The sequence below is a fragment of the Podarcis filfolensis genome, assembly GCF_964270895.1.
Source record: "Podarcis filfolensis genome assembly, chromosome: 15".
Classification (NCBI taxonomy): domain Eukaryota; kingdom Metazoa; phylum Chordata; class Lepidosauria; order Squamata; family Lacertidae; genus Podarcis; species Podarcis filfolensis.
Window position 1 is genome coordinate 24,419,869 of NC_139618.1, and position 17,623 is coordinate 24,437,491.

At 45.2% G+C, this 17,623-nt stretch overlaps 1 protein-coding gene across 1 annotated transcript in view; it reads right to left on the reverse strand.

The window, feature by feature from the left end:
- Nucleotides 1–17,623, reverse strand: part of CBL (Cbl proto-oncogene) — a 49,253-nt gene that overhangs the window by 4,199 nt on the left and 27,431 nt on the right. Inside the window, exons 4-15 of the mRNA XM_083588445.1 lie at nt 17,278–17,434; nt 16,435–16,556; nt 15,292–15,429; nt 14,449–14,536; nt 13,768–13,899; nt 10,845–11,048; nt 7,330–7,461; nt 6,555–6,932; nt 5,041–5,135; nt 3,964–4,119; nt 2,576–2,679; nt 2,050–2,232 (exon numbers count right to left, since the gene is read on the reverse strand). Coding sequence (XP_083444571.1) covers nt 2,050–2,232; nt 2,576–2,679; nt 3,964–4,119; nt 5,041–5,135; nt 6,555–6,932; nt 7,330–7,461; nt 10,845–11,048; nt 13,768–13,899; nt 14,449–14,536; nt 15,292–15,429; nt 16,435–16,556; nt 17,278–17,434 — 1,889 coding nt within the window. The remainder of the gene's footprint in view (nt 1–2,049; nt 2,233–2,575; nt 2,680–3,963; nt 4,120–5,040; nt 5,136–6,554; nt 6,933–7,329; nt 7,462–10,844; nt 11,049–13,767; nt 13,900–14,448; nt 14,537–15,291; nt 15,430–16,434; nt 16,557–17,277; nt 17,435–17,623) is intronic.

Here is a 17,623-nt window from a genome sequence, read left to right on the forward strand (position 1 = left end):
GGGAGCGGGGGACAGGGGCAGGAGGACAGGAACTTTTTAACGGTCACACAGCCTCAGCTTCATGCTCTTTGAACATATGGGAATCTGAGGATGAAATTCTTCTCTTTCACAAGACCTAACTCTTCACCATTAAATCCTATGATTAACCTGAATATAATTGCAACCTTATATGCAGAAAGATTCACAGATTTCAGATATTCAGCAGCTTGAACACCCAGATAGCCAATTCGTTTATTTATAACCTGGTCTCCCTTGTTCAGGAGCATTAATACACAATAAAGCACTATTTTATTTACACACAACCTAAAGAGTGAAAACATGCAAAACGCTAACTTCATCAGCCAAGGCGAGATACACCACTTTAGTCACTTGCTTAGAGAAGCAGCCACATATTTTACCTGGAATCAAAACTAAATTAAATTTGGTGCTACTTGCATCAACGCAATAGTTATCCTCAACAGCTGAAATTGACTATTAATCCTCTCTTATCACCCCGGGGAGGTTGAGAAATGGCAAACTTTGTGGTTTAGGTTGCGTCATATCTGGTGTGCTGATGTTAAGCAGAAGTAGCCTTCGTGCTGCAGGCATTCTGAGAAGTGCTTGAGAAAGCGCAAGAAAAAGGAACGCCTCAAAACCGCATTGCCTGCCAAGTTCCCAGCCTCTCTTACAAACAAAGAGAGGAAAAGCATGCACAAGCCCTCTCGGAGCTCACTCCAGAGCACAAAGGGCTACGGATGAGCTCTCCCAAAAGTTGGGATGTGGCACCGGCGGGTTTGCAGCATCAAAATCTAGTGCAAAAGATCCCCTTGGCAACAGGTGGAGAGCAGCTTGTCAGCCACAGCAGATGCTTCTGCCCTACACTGTTCACGAACCATGGAACTGCGCAAGAGGGGAGTACAGGGCTGGCCTGTAAGACCTACCATGCAGCAAAATGGAAAGGGTGCCCTGATGCCAGCCTGCTGGTGGAATGCTTTCCGCACAAAGGCTTACCTGGCGCCTATCTGTGGCTGGGGAAACCCAGCCAGATGGGCAGGGTATAAATGAATACAAAACATTATTATTATTATTATTATTATTATTATTATTATTATTATTATTATTATTATTCCTCCAGGCATTTTATTCATCTCTTTAAATCTTGAGTGGAGGGAGGCTTTTTCATTTTAAAAAATGTAGTTAAAAATCTTCCACTGCTTATATAGAAAGCTCCCCATTCACGCGGGAGTTACGTTCCAAGGCACCACGCATTTAAGTGAAGTCACATGTACTAGGAACACTATTGAAAAAGCCTGCAAATGCCCTCCAAACCTCTGTCAGCCCTTGAAAAACCCTAAAAAAAACCCTGCCCTGAGACCTCAGGGTAGAGGGCAGTATATAAATTCAATCAATCAAAATAAAATAAATAATAATAATAAACAGCCACCACAAAACATCCACCAAACTCCACCTCACACGCTTCCTCCAAACCTCCTTGCTCAAACTCCAATGCCTCACAGGCCTCAAAGGTTGGTGCAAAAGTTTGTGGGATTGCTAGAAACCATTTCTGCCCCTTTCTGTGCCACTTCCGGGTTCATGGTGATGTGTGTGTGATCGCATGTGCCTTGAACATGTGTAAATGGGGAGTTGCCTGTATTGATTGTATGTTCTGCTTCTAAACCTTTATGCTTTGTTTTTGGACTGCGGTCTCAAATTTGTACTTTATTATTTGATTGATGCTTTTTTCTGGCCCATGTAGGACCAGTCTGGATAGTTGGTCTTGGTGAAGATTTGACGTTTTCATCCCTAAAAAGTTTTTGATTTGAGTTTCTACTGAAATGAGGCTGCATTTTAATGTTGTATTTTAATCTTGTTTTTAAGTTGTATTTTAATCAATTGTTTTTATACCTGGTGTTAGTTGCTCTGAGCCTGGTCTTGGCTAGGGAGGGCGGGGTGTAAATAAAATTATTATTATTATTATTATTATTATTATTATTATTATTATTATTATATAAACACCCACAGAACTTTTGTTGTTGAGCAGCACAGAAACACTATATGAAACCAACAAACCTGATAAAATTTCCCCATCTAGAGAGGTCCGGCTGAAGGCAGAGGTTGCATTGGAGATATCTGAGAGGGTGCGGCGAGCGAGAGTCAATGGGAGGGCTGGCCTGGGCACGTCATAACCATCTTCCTCGTTCTCTGACTCCTCGGGGCCGTTGCTGGCATTGGCAGCGGCTACATCCCCTCCATCTTAAAAGAAGAAGCAAGAAACTATAAAACAAGGAAGACACCTTTGGCTCCAGCCCTAGTTCCAGCAGTGAAAACGTTTCAAAGGGAGACACTCCACAGCCAAAACCCAAAAGAGGATGTTGTACAAACATCAGAAAGTGCAACGAACAGAAGGGAAGCAAAACTTGTCCCAATGTCACAGGCTGAGAAACAACACCCACCTTTTTTTATTTTATATTAGGCTCTCTTTTACTGACACCCTGATTTCCTCACGTAAAGCAAAAATCCCATCTGTGAAAGTGAGAGGACTCGTCTGTGGTATTTCTCCTGGTTGAATCATGATGTTTCTCCTCTGGGAACTTACCAGGAATATTGGTAGCCTCAGAGCCAGAAGGAGCTGCCTGGGAGTGGATGTTGAACATTGCTTCATAGGTGCACCCGTCCATTTCCTGGTCACAGTCTAACATTCTGAGCAGAGAAGAAAAAGAAAGGGCATTGGCTTCAGGAACTCGGTTGGATCCTGCAGGAGGACAGGGCCATCAGCACCCAGAACATATCTGAGCTACATGCTGCCAACCGCCTAGCAAAACTGAGCTCCATTTGTCCCCTACATTGTGCAAACCTTGAAGCATCACTCACCACCATATTTTCAAATACATTTCTACACCATGGCCCCATTCTGTATTTTTTTACTGCTACACAGAAACTTTGTGTATCATGTTGAGTTGTTTTTGGGAAATGGAACATCAATACAGTGGTACCTCGGAAGTCAACGGAATCCGTTCTGGAAGTCCGTTCAACTTCCAAAACATTTGGAAACCAAGACGTGGCTTCCGATTGGCTGCAGGAAGGTCTTGCAGCCAATTGGAAGCTGCGTTGGACGTTTGGGTTCCGAAGAACGTTCGCAAACCAGAACACTCACTTCCAGGTCTGCGGCGTTTGGGAGCCGAAACGTTTGACTCGCAAGGCGTTTGGGATCCAAGGTACGACTGTACATTAGATAGAAATGCAACGCACTCTTTAAAAAAGTAAGTGACAAAATGAAGTGAGGAGAGCAAGCATTTGCCACACCAGAATAAGCTTTAGAACCTGTGGACTGCCAGTTGTTGCTCAACAACAATTCCCATCATTCCTGATAGTTGGGAGTCCCGTTCTTCTGGAGGACCAGAGGTTCCCCCCCATCCCAAAGGATCTGGATCACCCTAGCAGGGCAAGTCTCTGTTTTGGTCGTATTCAAAACTGAATTTCAAACATTTGCCATACAAAACTAAGTCAGAGCTTTTTTTCTTTTTAGCGTAATACATCTTTAATATCCTTTTGTATTTATAACTTCCCAAGTGCATTTCAAGATTTCTGAGCAAGGCAAACGAAGGATGCATCCTTATGAGGAGGAGCTGACAGCTGCCTCAAAATATTTTATGAATCTCACTCTGCAGCAGCTGTTTGGGCACATTCAAAAGGAACCTACACCCAGACGCAAAGCAATTCAACTGCAGATGGCAATACTACATAAGTCAAGCCACATAACGAAGGAGCTTTTGGGTGATGGGCTGTCTTTCAAAGGCTACGCCAAAACTTTCAAAGTGGGACTCAAATGGAGTGTTGATATAAATCCGTAAGTTATCAGTAGTTGCTTTTAAGTATCACAACTTCCTCAGAGCCTTTGGAATCTAGAAATGGGAAAATAAATAAACACAATGACAAGCAAGTAAATAATCCAGCCATTGTACTGCCCTGAATGGGCCGCCTCACCGTGAGCTTTGACTCATTTCCAAGGGCAATTTGGCCTCTGGTTTTTGTACAGCAGAGCCAGGGGGCACAAGAGGCAAGGACGAGGGTGACATGTACTCTGTGTCTTCATCATTCTCCGAGTGCTCTCCAGGCGGTAGCTTTGGCACAAGCAACGGTCTAGAGAAGAGAGCGAGAAGGTTCACAGTCAACGGTGACATCTAACAAGGACAAAATAGCAGCAATCGGCTCTCTGAGAACAAAGTGTCAAACAAGGGGCTTCCAGCTCAAAAATCAGATTCTAGGAACGCAACACTGTGACGTGTTGTGTGTCACACGGGGCGATTCAAGGTGTGCCATGGTGGCATCTGTCAGGTAGCAGAGGCCTCAGAGCTTCGTGGGTAAATGGGGAAGGAGGGTCAGTTTCAATAAGCTGATTTCTTATACCCTTTTAGGGTTGCGATGCTCTAACCACTCTCCAGACGGGTTTATAAATTTACAACTCTGGGAGTCCTCAGGACATTTTGACTGATTTTCGGGACTGAAATAACTCAAAAACATAAACAGAGTAACATAAAAAAACTTTAAAACCTCCAATTCAGCCAGATTAATGTAAAATATCTGATCTATTCCATAGTTCCTGCACTTATTTTATATTTCCACCCCCTACCCCTCTAAGGAGCACAGTAAGTGACAAATGCAAGAGAATCCACATGCTGAAACTAACAAGGCTGGAGGTCTGCATTCATATACGATACAGTGGTACCTCATGTTACGGACAGGATCCGTTCCGGAGGCCCGTCCGTAACGTGAAATGCCCACAACTCGAATCGCTGTGTCTGCACAAGCGCACGGTGCAAATTTGACGCTTCTGCGCATGCATGAACAGCGAAACCCGGAAGTAACCCGTTCCGGTACTTCTGGGTTGTTGCGGGATGTAACGCGAAAAGACACAACATGAAGCGGATGCAACACAAGGTATGACTGTACAGTAATCCATCTCAGAAATGCACCCACTGATGACCCTTGGTATACATCAATTGTACACTGGCTGCAATTCAAGGAAATTTCTGTCGGCAAAGCCCCCGCTCCAGAGCATACCTTACAGCAAGAGAGTAGATGGCGTTGGCAGAAGAAGAAGGTTTTATTTTAGAATGTTCACTGTCTGAGCCAGTTGGGACCCCGCCAGGTTGATTCTGCAAGACAAATCAAATACCAGCACTGGCAGATGGTCTGAAAGAAAAGGGAGACATCCCCACGAAGCCCACGTTTACCTTTTCATGGTAAGAAGGAATTCCTAGGGGTTGCTTGTTACCCAATCTAAAGGGCCGTATGTCAGAAAGACTTGCTTTGCAATTTCGAAACAGCTACTATCTGGAAACTTGCTTGAAAAAAATATGACCAAGCAAGCAGGGCAAGGGGTAAAAAAACAAAACATAATAGCCTTGCTTGCTATTATGGGCTGCTTGCTATTATGGGTAAAGCATACAGTGTTACAAAGCTGGTTCAGTGAGATTATAAAAAACAGTTCCCTGAGTCCAGTAGGGAAGTTCTGGACAAACCAGAAACTGTTGGCTTAGTGGCTAAAATATTGCTCTTGTGTAGTGCCTCCAATGACCCAAGTAGTCATTGTTGGGTGTGTGTACCTGTGGTTTTAGTGGACAAGTACTCTTCACACTGCTTCCTAGCCCACTCAAAGAACTCAACTGCAACGGGCATTACAGGAGTTTTTCCATGTTAACCGTTCTGTTTAATATGTAATGCTACAGTCCAGTTCATTCTAGGCCTTCTCTGTGTCTAGGTGAGGTGAGAGACTACAGACACTTGCACACATTCACCTAACACAGGAGATCTGAGAATACCAAGCCAAATGCATGCACCATTTGTGCAACCCTGCCCCTTTCGATTCATGCACAGAATGAGAAAGGTGAGATAAGATCCCAGAGGTGTCAGTGTCTACAGCCTACGTCTCTGCTGGTTATGCTGCACACATGGTGGGGAAGGCATAACGCTGATACTGATTCACCCCCCACACCCTCCAGAGGAGTTCCAGCTAAATGTATGAACCAACTCACAGGCAAACATTGTTCTGTGAGATCTCACTAAGTCAGAGTTGGCGGGAAGGAGCTGGAATCCCTCCTCCAAAATCTTTGATCTAACACTTAATGAATAATAAAGGTAAAGGTACCCCTGACCATTAGGTCCAGTCGCAAACGACTCTGGGGTTGTGCATTCATCTCACTCTATAGGCCGAGGGAGCCGGCGTTTGTCCGCAGACAGCTTCCAGGTCATGTGGCCAGCATGACAAAGCCGCTTCTGGTGAACCAGAGCAGTGCACGGAAACACCGTTTACCTTCCCGCTGCAGCAGTACCTATTTATCTACTTGCACTTTGATGTGCTTTTGAACTGCTAGGTAGGCAGGAGCAGGGACCGAGGAACGGGAGCTCACCCCGTCGCGGGGATTCGAACCGCCGACCTTCCGATCGGCAAGCCCTAGGCTCTGTGGTTTAGACCACAGTGCCACCCGCGTCTGAATAATACAGAGCAGCAATTTTCCACGCAGGGCGTATGAGTGTGCAAAACTAACACGGCCGCTGGCCTGAGATGCACTTACTGCTGGGGTGTCCAGGCTGAGAGTGCTCCCGAGCCTGTGAGTGTCAGCTCTGGAATCCATCTGAGAAGGCAGCGAGAATGGAAGCGAGTGCCGGTTCGTTAACTCCCGACTTGCCCAAGAGTCGTTGGGGCTTAGGGCTACAGCTGGAGCTTTTGGAATCGGCCGCAACGACCAGAGGTCCCCCTGGCGGTTACAAGGCACAGGGGGTAACTTGTCCCTGGTAGGACAATCTCCTGGAGTGCAGGGCAGAGGCCGCCTCTGAGGCCGACTCTCGGGCCCAAGGGAATGCGGCCTGTCTGGAGGTGGCGGAGGGGGGAGATCTCGATGCGTCGGAGGGATCGGCAAAGGTTTGTCCTTGTGGAGGGAGCCGGGTGCAGCCTAGGAGAAACAAACAACGGTAAGTAAGATGGGAAAAGCTGGCAAGTGAAGTCTAAGCTTGCAATCAGAATCCTGGTGTCCCACAAAAACCTGATCCCGGTAGCAACTGCAGGGTAACAAGAAACTGAGGCATGTCCTGAGGGCAAGCACCACTAAATGGTTGTGCTGAGTAACACAATATCCATCAGTACGGTGGCCAGGAGTGTCAAACGCCAGTCAAGATGGCAAGCCAATGCGTACATCCAAGGAAGAGATGGTCCAGATAGCAAAATAATGAAACACACGAGACAGCTTCCACACAGATCTCCCCGGATAAAAGGAAGATTACCCCATTCGGAAAGAGGAAGGTGTCATTCCTACTTTCACCACTACAAAAGAAGACAGGTGGAGATTGTACCTTACAGGTGGTCCCTGGACTAGAAGCTCCTGATGGATTGGACACTCGTTGCTGCAGAAGGTCTAATCGGGGAGGTACTGGGGGGAGCGATGCCTGAGGAGCCATTGAAAATGGAGAAGGAGGACGTTCTACCTGCAAATATTTCAAAAGAAGCCCTGGTTAAAGATGTTGGGGGGTGTGTGTGTGTGTGTGTGTGTGTGTGTGTGTGTGTGTTAATAACTGTGCTAGCAATTTACCTTGAACACAGTGCTGGGCATATAGAGATACGCTGAATTTTCCCCACAGCCCTGATACTTCATTTCTAAAGGAACATGCTCTGAATATAGACTTGTCACCAACAAGTCTGCACACCACACTGCATGCCCACCTTGGGCTGCCCATGAAAAGAACATCTACTGTAGAGTGAGAGGCAAGGGTGATGTCCACTGTTTCCAGGAACTCTTCTCATTGTGGGAATTTTTTTTGGGGGGGGGGGTGAGCTGAGAGTTTGCTTGGACCCTGGGTGAGAACCTGGAAGCTGAGTGGGAGGTGTGTCAGAAAGAAAATGAATTTGTACAGATTCTTATATATTGGTAAGGCTGCATCAGCGTAACATTTTTATTTGTAACAGTGCATTTTTTATAATATTTTATTCATCTGTGGTTGCTTCAGTTTCCTGTACACTGCTTAGAGAAGCTTTCAATATATTAAGCCATATAGAAATTAAATAACCAAACAACCCAGCCCACAGACACTGGATTTTCAACCTGGCTATTTTTTATTTATTTAGCCACTAGATGGCGAGCTCTGTCATCATGAGCACAGGCCCAGCTGACACAGAAATAGGAAATACTTGTGTAAATGGACTCTTGCCATGATTATGTGCTCAAAACAAAGAACAACGTGGTTCACATACAAGTCAAACCAAATGCCAGAAGTCTATATGCAATTATAAAGTTCCTTTAAGGTAGGCCAAGGTTAAGAAACACCTCCTCCAGGTATGGATCCATTTACAGCCAAAAGCAGCTTGACCCATGTGCGAGAGAATCACTGGGCTTGGGAAAACCATGGAATTACAAAACAGAACAATGCAAAAGGTTGCTAAAAGGAAGAAGACAAACTATTCCTATTACAGTGGCACCTCGGGTTAAGTACTTAATTCGTTCCGGAGGTCCGTTCATAACCTGAAACTGTTCTTAACCTGAAGCACCACTTTAGCTAATGGGGCCTCCTGCTGCTGCCGCACTGCTGGAGCACGATTTCTGTTCTCATCCTGAAGCAAAGTTTTTAACCCAAGGTACTATTTCTGGGTTAGTGGAGTCTGTAACCTGAAGCATCTGTAACCCAAGGTACCACTGTACCTCTTTGTACAGTGCAAAGTTAAACGATAAAATTCATTCCTGTGAGAGGCAGGGACAGCCATCAATGTGGATAGTTTTCAAAGAGGATTAGATAACTTCATGGGCGATAAGTCTGTAACCTGAATCATATGTAACCTGAAGCGTATGTAACCCGAGGTACCACTGTACAGTGGTACCTCAGAACTCGAATGGCTCCGTTCTCAAACATTTTGGCTCCTGAACGCCGAAAACCCGGAAATGCTCTGGTTTTCGAATGTTCCTTGGAACACGGACATCCAACGCAGCTTCCACTGTGCAAAAACCTAGCTGTCGGCCAATCGGAAGCAGTGCCTTAGAACTTGAACGTTTCGGAAGTCGAACGGTCTTCTGGAACAGATTATGTTCAAGTTCTGAGGTACCACTGTATCTTATTAATAATCTTTTTTTCTTTTTTCTGACCGAGAGTGTTAGAAGCTTGGTGGATCAGGGAAATGCTGTGGATGTACATAGCTTGAATTCACTAAGGCTTTCAATGTCCCCCATGATATTCTTGCAGAGACACTGGTAAAATGCGGGCTAGATGATGTTACTGTTAGGTAGATTTGTAGCAGGTTGACTGACTAAACCCAAAGAGTGCTCACTAATGGTTTCTTGCCATCCTGGAAAACTGGGGGGCAAGTGGGGTGCTGCAAGGTTCTGTTGTTCAACATCTTTATAAAAGACTTGGGTGAAAGAATTGAGGGAGGGGTAGCCAATACCTCAGAAGATTGATTCAATATTACCTTAACAGATTGAAGAACTGGGCCAAAACTAACAAAACAAATTTCAACAGCGACAAATGTAAGGTTCTACACTTAGGCCAGAAAAGCCAGATGCAGGATGGGGACACCTGACGGCAGCAGTACCTGTGAAAAGGATCTAGGGGTCTCAGTAGATCCCAAACTTAATGTGAGTCAACCATGTGATGCAGCAGCCAAAAAACCCTAATGTTTTGTACTGCAACAGAAGTACCGTGTCCAGATCAAAGGAAGTACTGATATCACTCTATTGTGCCTGAGTCAGATACCACTGGGAGTATACTGCGTCTAGTTCTGGGCACCACAGTTGAAGGAGGATACTGACAAACTGAAAGGTATGCAGAGGAGGGTGACCAAGATGATCAAGGGTCTGCAAACCAAGCCTTATAAGGAACGGTTGAAGGAGCTGGGTATATTTAAACAGGAGAGGTGATATGATAAGTTATCTTCAAATATCTGAAGGGCTGTCACATGAGAGATGGAGCAAGCTTGTTTTCTGCTGTTCCAGAGGCCAGGACCAAACCAATGGATGCAAATAACAAGAAAGAAGATTCCAATTAAACATCTGGGAGAACTTTCCAACAGTAAGAGCTGTTCAACTGTGGGATGGTCTCCCTCGGAAGGCAATGGGCTCTTGTTTCATTGGAAGTTTTTAAGCAGAGGTTGGATGGCCATTTGGCAGGGATTCTTTAGGTACGATTCCTCCATTGGAGGCAGTTGGACTAGACGACCAGTGAGGCCTCTTTCAACTCTACAATTCTATGATGGTATGAAAAAACAGCCTCATGAGGACCAAAACACGCTGGGGGCAATGCATGCTCTAAGTGACTGCTGAAAGGGGACAATCAGAACAGAATGGTGTGGAGTAGAATGGGCATGGCTGGCACACAGGCATCTTGAACAGGAAAGCTCCACACTGTAACATTTTGTTGCAGATCCACATATATATATGTGTGTGTGATAGAGAGATCTCCTGGCAGTGGTTTGTAGCCAAGGTTTTTTACTCAGTCGTTTCTTTCTACAAAATGAGGAAGGAAGCAAATTTGGTGATTCCTTCTCCCCCTTGCAACCCCCTGCCCCCTCCAAAATCTGCTCCAGAGGATTAAGGAAATCATACCATCACCAGAGCACCACCACTGGATATGTGACTAGCATTTGAATCCAGGAAGTCTTAAGCCACCCAAGAGGACAAGTGAGATGTTAGGCAAGATCAGCACACACAGCTCATACTGGGAGGGAGTCAGGTTCCAGGGCATGATCTGAAGGCAGAGGCAGCTGCGACCTTGCTGAAAGCAAGCAGGTCTGGGGTGAGTCAATGCCTAGATAGGAGACCTCATGGGAGCTACATGCGATACCACCTTGAGCTGAAGACAAGAAAGATCTAAATAAAATAAATTACCTTTGCGCCAGCCAGTTCCTTCATCAGGAAGAGTGATTCATCAGCCCTGTCATCATCATCGTCATCATAGTTTGGGGAGGGAGCCCCCTCAGCCCCCTGCCGCAGGAGCCCTCCCCCTCCTCTGGGATCAAACGGGTCCACGACAATGGGCTCTGTGCCTTTAATTTCACATCGGCAGAACGGACAACCCTGGCCTTCTGATTCCTGCGGAAAAAGAGGAGGAGAGATGATTGGCTATAGGTTTGTTGTTGTTGTAATATTTATTTATACCCTGCCTTTTTCTCTGACAGGCCTCAAGGCAGCCTACATATAATGGTGTACCCGTGATTAGAAGAAACCTTGTCAGTAAGAACATACTAATGCCAGCTAGAGGAAAGAAAAGGAAAATCAAGGTGCCCCACAACTGCAGCATTTCTGCTAGAACTATTCTTTGTCAATGTCATAAAAAAGTGAGTCAATGAAAGTGTTTTACTCTCTCTCTCTTTAGAAGAGAACTTGTGGACATTGAAGGAAATTGAACATCAGGAGAGACAAAAGACAGTACAGTGGTACCTCGGGTTAAGTACTTAATTCGTTCCGGAGGTCCGTTCTTAACCTGAAACTGTTCTTAACCTGAAGCACCACTTTAGCTAAGGGGGTCTCCTGCTGCTGCTGTGCCGCCGGAGCACGATTTCTGTTCTCATCCTGAAGCAAAGTTCTTAATCTAAAGCACTATTTCTGGGTTAGCAGAGTCTGTAACCTGAAGCGTCTGTAACCCGAGGTACCACTGTACCTCTTTGTACAGTGCAAAGTTAAACAATAAAATTCATTCCTGTAAGAGGCAGTGGCGTGGTGGCCATCAATGTGGATAGTTTTCAAAGAGGATTAGACAACTTCATGGAACATAAGGCTATCAGTGGCTACTAAACACAATGGCCATGTTCTACTTCCACTGTTGGGAGTGCTAGTCCTCCTCAGAGTAGATGTGTTAAAATTAATGGTCCTAACTGAATCCATTAAGTTAGGACGGGACGATATGGGATGGGGGGGGGCAACTCCCATCTCTTGCAGGGGTGCAATTAGTGCCAGCACCGTCCGTTAAGAGTTTGGGTGTAATCTTCGATACCTCCCTCTCTATGGAGGCGCAGATTACAGCTATAACAAAGGCGGCATTTTTTCATCTCCGCCAAGCTAAGCAGTTGGCCCCTTATCTCTCTCGCCCTGACCTAGCCACTGTGATCCACGGGACGGTCACCTCCAGACTGGATTATTGTAACTCGCTCTACGTGGGGTTGCCCTTGAGACTGACCCAGAAACTCCAGCGGGTGCAGAATGCCGCGGCGAGACTCCTTATGAGGTGATATGGAAGGGGGGGCATGTCTTCTTCACCTTCTTCTTCGCTACAATATATCCATTTATTTCCAATTGTCAGTGTCAAAAGGGACTAAAATCTATAAAATTCATAGAAAATCAATGTGCCAATTTGCTCAATTTCTCTAGGACTCCATGACACCTTCCCTGTCCTCCATAATCCCTCAAGCAAGGTGTCAAGACCCTAATCCTCTCAAATCACTCTGCCAAGCCTTTCCTCCGGGCAATGCCAGGTGGCAGACTATACATACTTGGACCATTGTCTTCTCATCACCGGTACTCAGGAAGTGCTTATCTGCGCATATCTCCAGCTCTGCATATTCCCCCTCCCTCCTCCATATGTTAATCCGGTATAACCCAACCTCTCTTTAATGTAGTCATGATGTAATCCGTGTAACCCAACCTCTCTTTAATGTATTCATGATGTAACTGGGATGTATTTTGCACTGTATTCTGGGACATGGAGGGAAGTTTCAAAGGTTCATGTCACCCCTTTCTCGCTGTTCAATCTCGCCTTGAACCTATTGCGCAATAAACTTGGATCTTCTGCAGCTTGCTCCTGTCTCCGGCTGAGCTCATTTTCCTCCGCAGGGACCCGCGGACTTAGTCCGACGAGCTGGGTGGCAGAGCAGCCTCGCACCCAGATTTTACCGTAACATGGGGTCTTCGCTGCGAGATCACATTCATCCGGTACTATACCAGCTGCACTGGCTCCCGGTGGAGTACAGGATCAGGTTTAAGGTGCTGGTTTTAACCTTTAAAGCCCTATACGGCCTAGGACCCTCGTACCTACGGAACCGCCTCTCCTGGTATGCCCCACAGAGGAACCTACGATCTGCAAATAAAAACATCCTGAAGGTCCCAGGCCTCAGAGAGGTTAGGCTGGCCTCAACTAGAGCCAGGGCTTTCTCGGCTGTGGCTCCAATCTGGTGGAACGCTCTGTCACAAGAGACTAGGGCCCTGCGGGACCTGACATCTTTCCGCAGGGCCTGCAAGACAGAGTTGTTCCACCAGGCCTTTGGTCAGGGCGCAGCCTGACTCCCTCCTCTGGCAACCTGCACAGAATTTTGCTTAACGGTTGCCATTAATTTGATTTTAATTAATTTTTATAATGAAATGTTTTTAGAATGTTGGATTATTTGATTGTTTGATTGTTGTTAGCCGCCCTGAGCCCGGCTTCGGCTGAGGAGGGCGGAATATAAATAAAATTTATTATTATTATTAATTATTATTATTATTATTATTATTATTATTATTATTATTATTATTATTATTAACTTAAATGAGTAGAACTAGGGTTGGCTACAACTTAGTACAGCTCTGAATACCAGTTGCTGGGAATCGCAAACTGGGAGGGTGATGTGATCCAGCCACCAGGCTCTTCCTGTGCGTAACCGCTTATTTGCATTGAAGACAACATGGCCTAAAGACAACTCCCAACCCCCACAGAGACACCTTTTGTAGACTTGCCAGTATCTGCTTCATCAATACACAACATAAGCATAGGCAGGTCATCCTGGCATGAAAGCTGCGGAGGGCCAAGGCCTGCTTTGAAAGGAAGCAAATTCCTTACCTGCCAGGAAGTGAGGCAGGAAGTGCACATGAGGTGGCCACAGGGTTCTATCTTCACATCCTTGTCATTTTCTGCACAAATTTTACAGAGTTGAAAGGTGGAGCCCATCTCACAGTACAATTCATACTGTTCCTAAGAGCAAGAGGAAAAAGAACACGTGAGAGGGTTTAATAATGCCGCTCCTTGTAATAACTGCCAGATAACCCAAACATACGAGGTGGAAACATTTGTGTTCTTTACTATAACCAAGAGCATCACCTAGATGACTTTCAAAATCCCAGTGCTGGCAATGAAAAATTTAAGGCATGCACTTTTTTTTTAAAAAAGGCCTCACCTATGGCCACATATTTTCTCCTCCAAAGAGGTGGCAGTCAAATGTCACGAAAATGGACCGATTATACCACCCCACCCCTTAAGTACAAAGGTTTCCAGAATCATGCCTCCTTGAATAAGAAGAAAAAAATTAACATTACAAGCTCTCCCCTCTGAACCATGTTCCTGACTGCCCTGGGATCCAATTGAGATTTAATGGTCTTTCCTCCCAAAGCTGAGCTCGGAGTTATGCTTTGTTTACAAGGCCAAAAATAAGTCTTCCAAGCTTGCTTGCAACAGGGCCACTGTAATGCTGCTGGCCAACATGTAACGAAAGAAAGGAATGAAGTTGTGGCAGTCTCTGCTCACCTGCGTAACTTTAATGTGATCCTGGGGTGTGGGCTCACACAAACCGGTCAGGTCAGGATTCTGATTCCGTCCATCAGGATATAAGTAACTACAGAGCAGAACATTGTTTGGTTCAATAGAAATAAAAAGTCTACAGTGGAACCAGATGGATGTGGCACTATTCAGGAAACTCCCTCAGTTGGGAAATATAATGCTTTGGGCAGCGGGGGGGGGGGGGGTGATTTTGATGAATAATTGTCTTAAAGGCAAGCACCTATAAAATGAAGAATGCTTTTTTAAAAAGCTTGTTTTCTGGTTGCCATATGTGCTAAAACAAAGGTGCTGATAAATGACAAGTGCTCTTAACTTCATCTTCCTCGCCTAGTCACTCTTGCCACAACACCTTGGCTGAACAACTGGGCAAGGCCACAACTGCATCACAGTTGTGCTCTTTGTGCTCTGAGCACAATGTCCAACTGAAGAGCCTAAAAGCTGAAAGGCAAAACTGACACACATTTTAGGACTGCAAGAATAATCTCAAATTCAGAGCCCATTCCAAAATCTGACAATTAAGCATGTGTTTGTGAAAACTGTGAATGCATAAGCCTAAAGGTTGTGCAGTTATGTGGTCAACAGAATGGAAAAATGCCTTAAAAAATCATAGAGAATGGAGTTATCACTGCTTGATGTTTCAAAAGTACTACACCTTTGCCAGGTCCCAGCATAATGAATGCAGCTGTTTCCATCTGCCTTCCAGGGGCAGGAGCCAAGGAGGTAAAACCTGCATCTGAAGGGCATCATCCTACAGACACACTAACAGAAACGGGCAGGAGTCATGACAAACTACATTGATGAGTTACTTACAAGCCTTCCCTGAAACCATCGATCAGTGCTTGAAAAAGGGGTTTGTTGTGGGGGATTGTCTGGAGAATATTTCCATCTGCAGTGACATAACCAATGGCCCACTGGCCAAGCCGCGTGCAGCTCAGACGGAAAATGTAACTGAAAATAAAAGGAACACACAGACTTGAGGGCAGGATAAACTTGCTAGCTGGACAGAGCTCTTTCTTTCAGATGGAACGGCTGAAACAGTTTCTCCTGCAGATCAAAGGCAGAACCCTACAGCCAGACAGAAAGGATTCAAATTATCTGAAGACCTCTTTCAACATGAAATTGAGCCTTCTTATTTGCAAGGATGCTCCTGACTTCCTAGAGGCAGTAAATTAGTTTTACATTATATAGCAGCTTTCCATTTCTGAAGGAAATACCTAGAAGGCAGCTCTTCGGCAATGTAAAGCAATAATCTCTTTCCCAGAAAGAGATATATTTGCAGGATTTTAGGCTTGAAGAGCACGTCAAAACTTGCAGCCAGTGTTTTCTAGTCCCTTGGCCAGGTCCAAAGCTACCACGTGGGCTCGGAATATTTTTCCGGACTTCCAGGAGGTTAGACACTTCCGGCACAACTCCTTCACCCATCCCTGGCTTGCCGACAAGAGAGGTGGAGTAGAGACTTGAAGAGACTTGCAAGTGCTGGATTTTGCTTTGGACTACACAACACAGAAGTGATGACTTGGCGGTACATCACTGCCCTAAATGAGCTTTGGGATTTGTTACTCAAGGTGGAGAGCACTCCACACAACACACACACACACACACACACACACACACACACACACACACAACCTGTTATTTGTAAAACTACCCACACCATCAGTGACAGACCTTAAACCCTGTCCTTATTTCTCAAAAATGAAGAGCTTTCCCCACACCTCTTAAAACAACCTGCCCTGCAGCCCTGTTATTTTTACTGCTGAAGTTTAGGGAGACCAATGGGTTAATGCTAAAACCCTTTATGTCTTGCCTTAAGCTTAGATCTCCGGCAGCAATGCCACAGTGCCTTCCAGCAGCCTTGAGTCATGTCAAACTTCCTTTGACAAGAGTGCAGTGTGCAGTAGACAGTAGGATAACAAGAGGCTTCAGAAAGGGATGCTGCCTTCAAGAACTCACCTGCCGGGTTTGTGGATGAACTTCTGAAGCCGTGCTTTGACCTCATCATACGTCAGGAATGCCATGTAACCAGGGTGAGTCACTGCAAGGCTATTCCAGTTCCTGAGCAAAGATGACCATGGCTGAAGGAGAAGAATGCCAACAAAATAGCTTTGCCATTTCAATAGGAAAATCGGCCGTCCAATTCCACCCCCCTCTCCCACTTCCAACCCAAGATAAACGTAAACACTTTGCTTAATCAGACTAGGCCTCTTCTGCTATTTCTCAGGCAGCCAGATTACCCAGGTTTATTAAATAATAACTATTGTTGTTATTGTTATTGTTAACCACTCATCTGGCTGGGCATAACTTATGTTCAATGGGACTTACTCCCAAGTAAGCACCCAGTGGATTTAAAACTGTGGCACACAATCTTGTAGGATTCCGCAAGATGAATGTTACAATCCCGCTCTCAGTTATCTGATCAACCATCCTGTAGAATGGGCTGCTTAATATTCCAATCAGAGAACAGAGGCTGGAAGCTAATGAAGCTTAATATGAAGTGTGTGATTAAACTATGATTTGAATTCTCAATGAATCCCAACCTTCTGTACTGACACAGAACAAAGTCGGCTGATGCAAGGGAGCTTTCCCGTCAAAGTTGCTGCAATGAACAGTCCCCTTGTGCCAAAAATGACCCTCCTATTTCCAGAAGTCAGAAATGGCGACGGCAGGTCAACAGATCTAGCTCACCACTAACACAAGAGATAACAACACCATAAGCGTACTATAGACCAAGGGAAGCTTGTCAATTGTGAAGCTTCACCTGGTTTTAAGAAAGCCATTCCCTTTTGTTTTACTTACCTGAAAGAGGCGGGTAAAGATATCAAATTCAAACACTGAAATGTAATCATTGCATGTCAAATCAATAGTAGATTTCAGTGCCATTGCCTCTAGCCCTGAACTTATAGGATGCACTTCATGTAAGGCCTGACGGAAGGTCTTCCATGGAACAATGGTCCTGGAAGTGGGAGAAAAGGAAGACCTCAGAAACTCCCTAACTCCATATGCATATAGATTCACAGCCACAGCGGAAGGGAGGAATGTGAAACGCACACAACAGGATGCCAAGAACAAGACATTTTGCGTAAGAGAAATGATTCACGCTAAAGGACAAATGGACAGCATCATTTCTAATTTTGAATCTGTT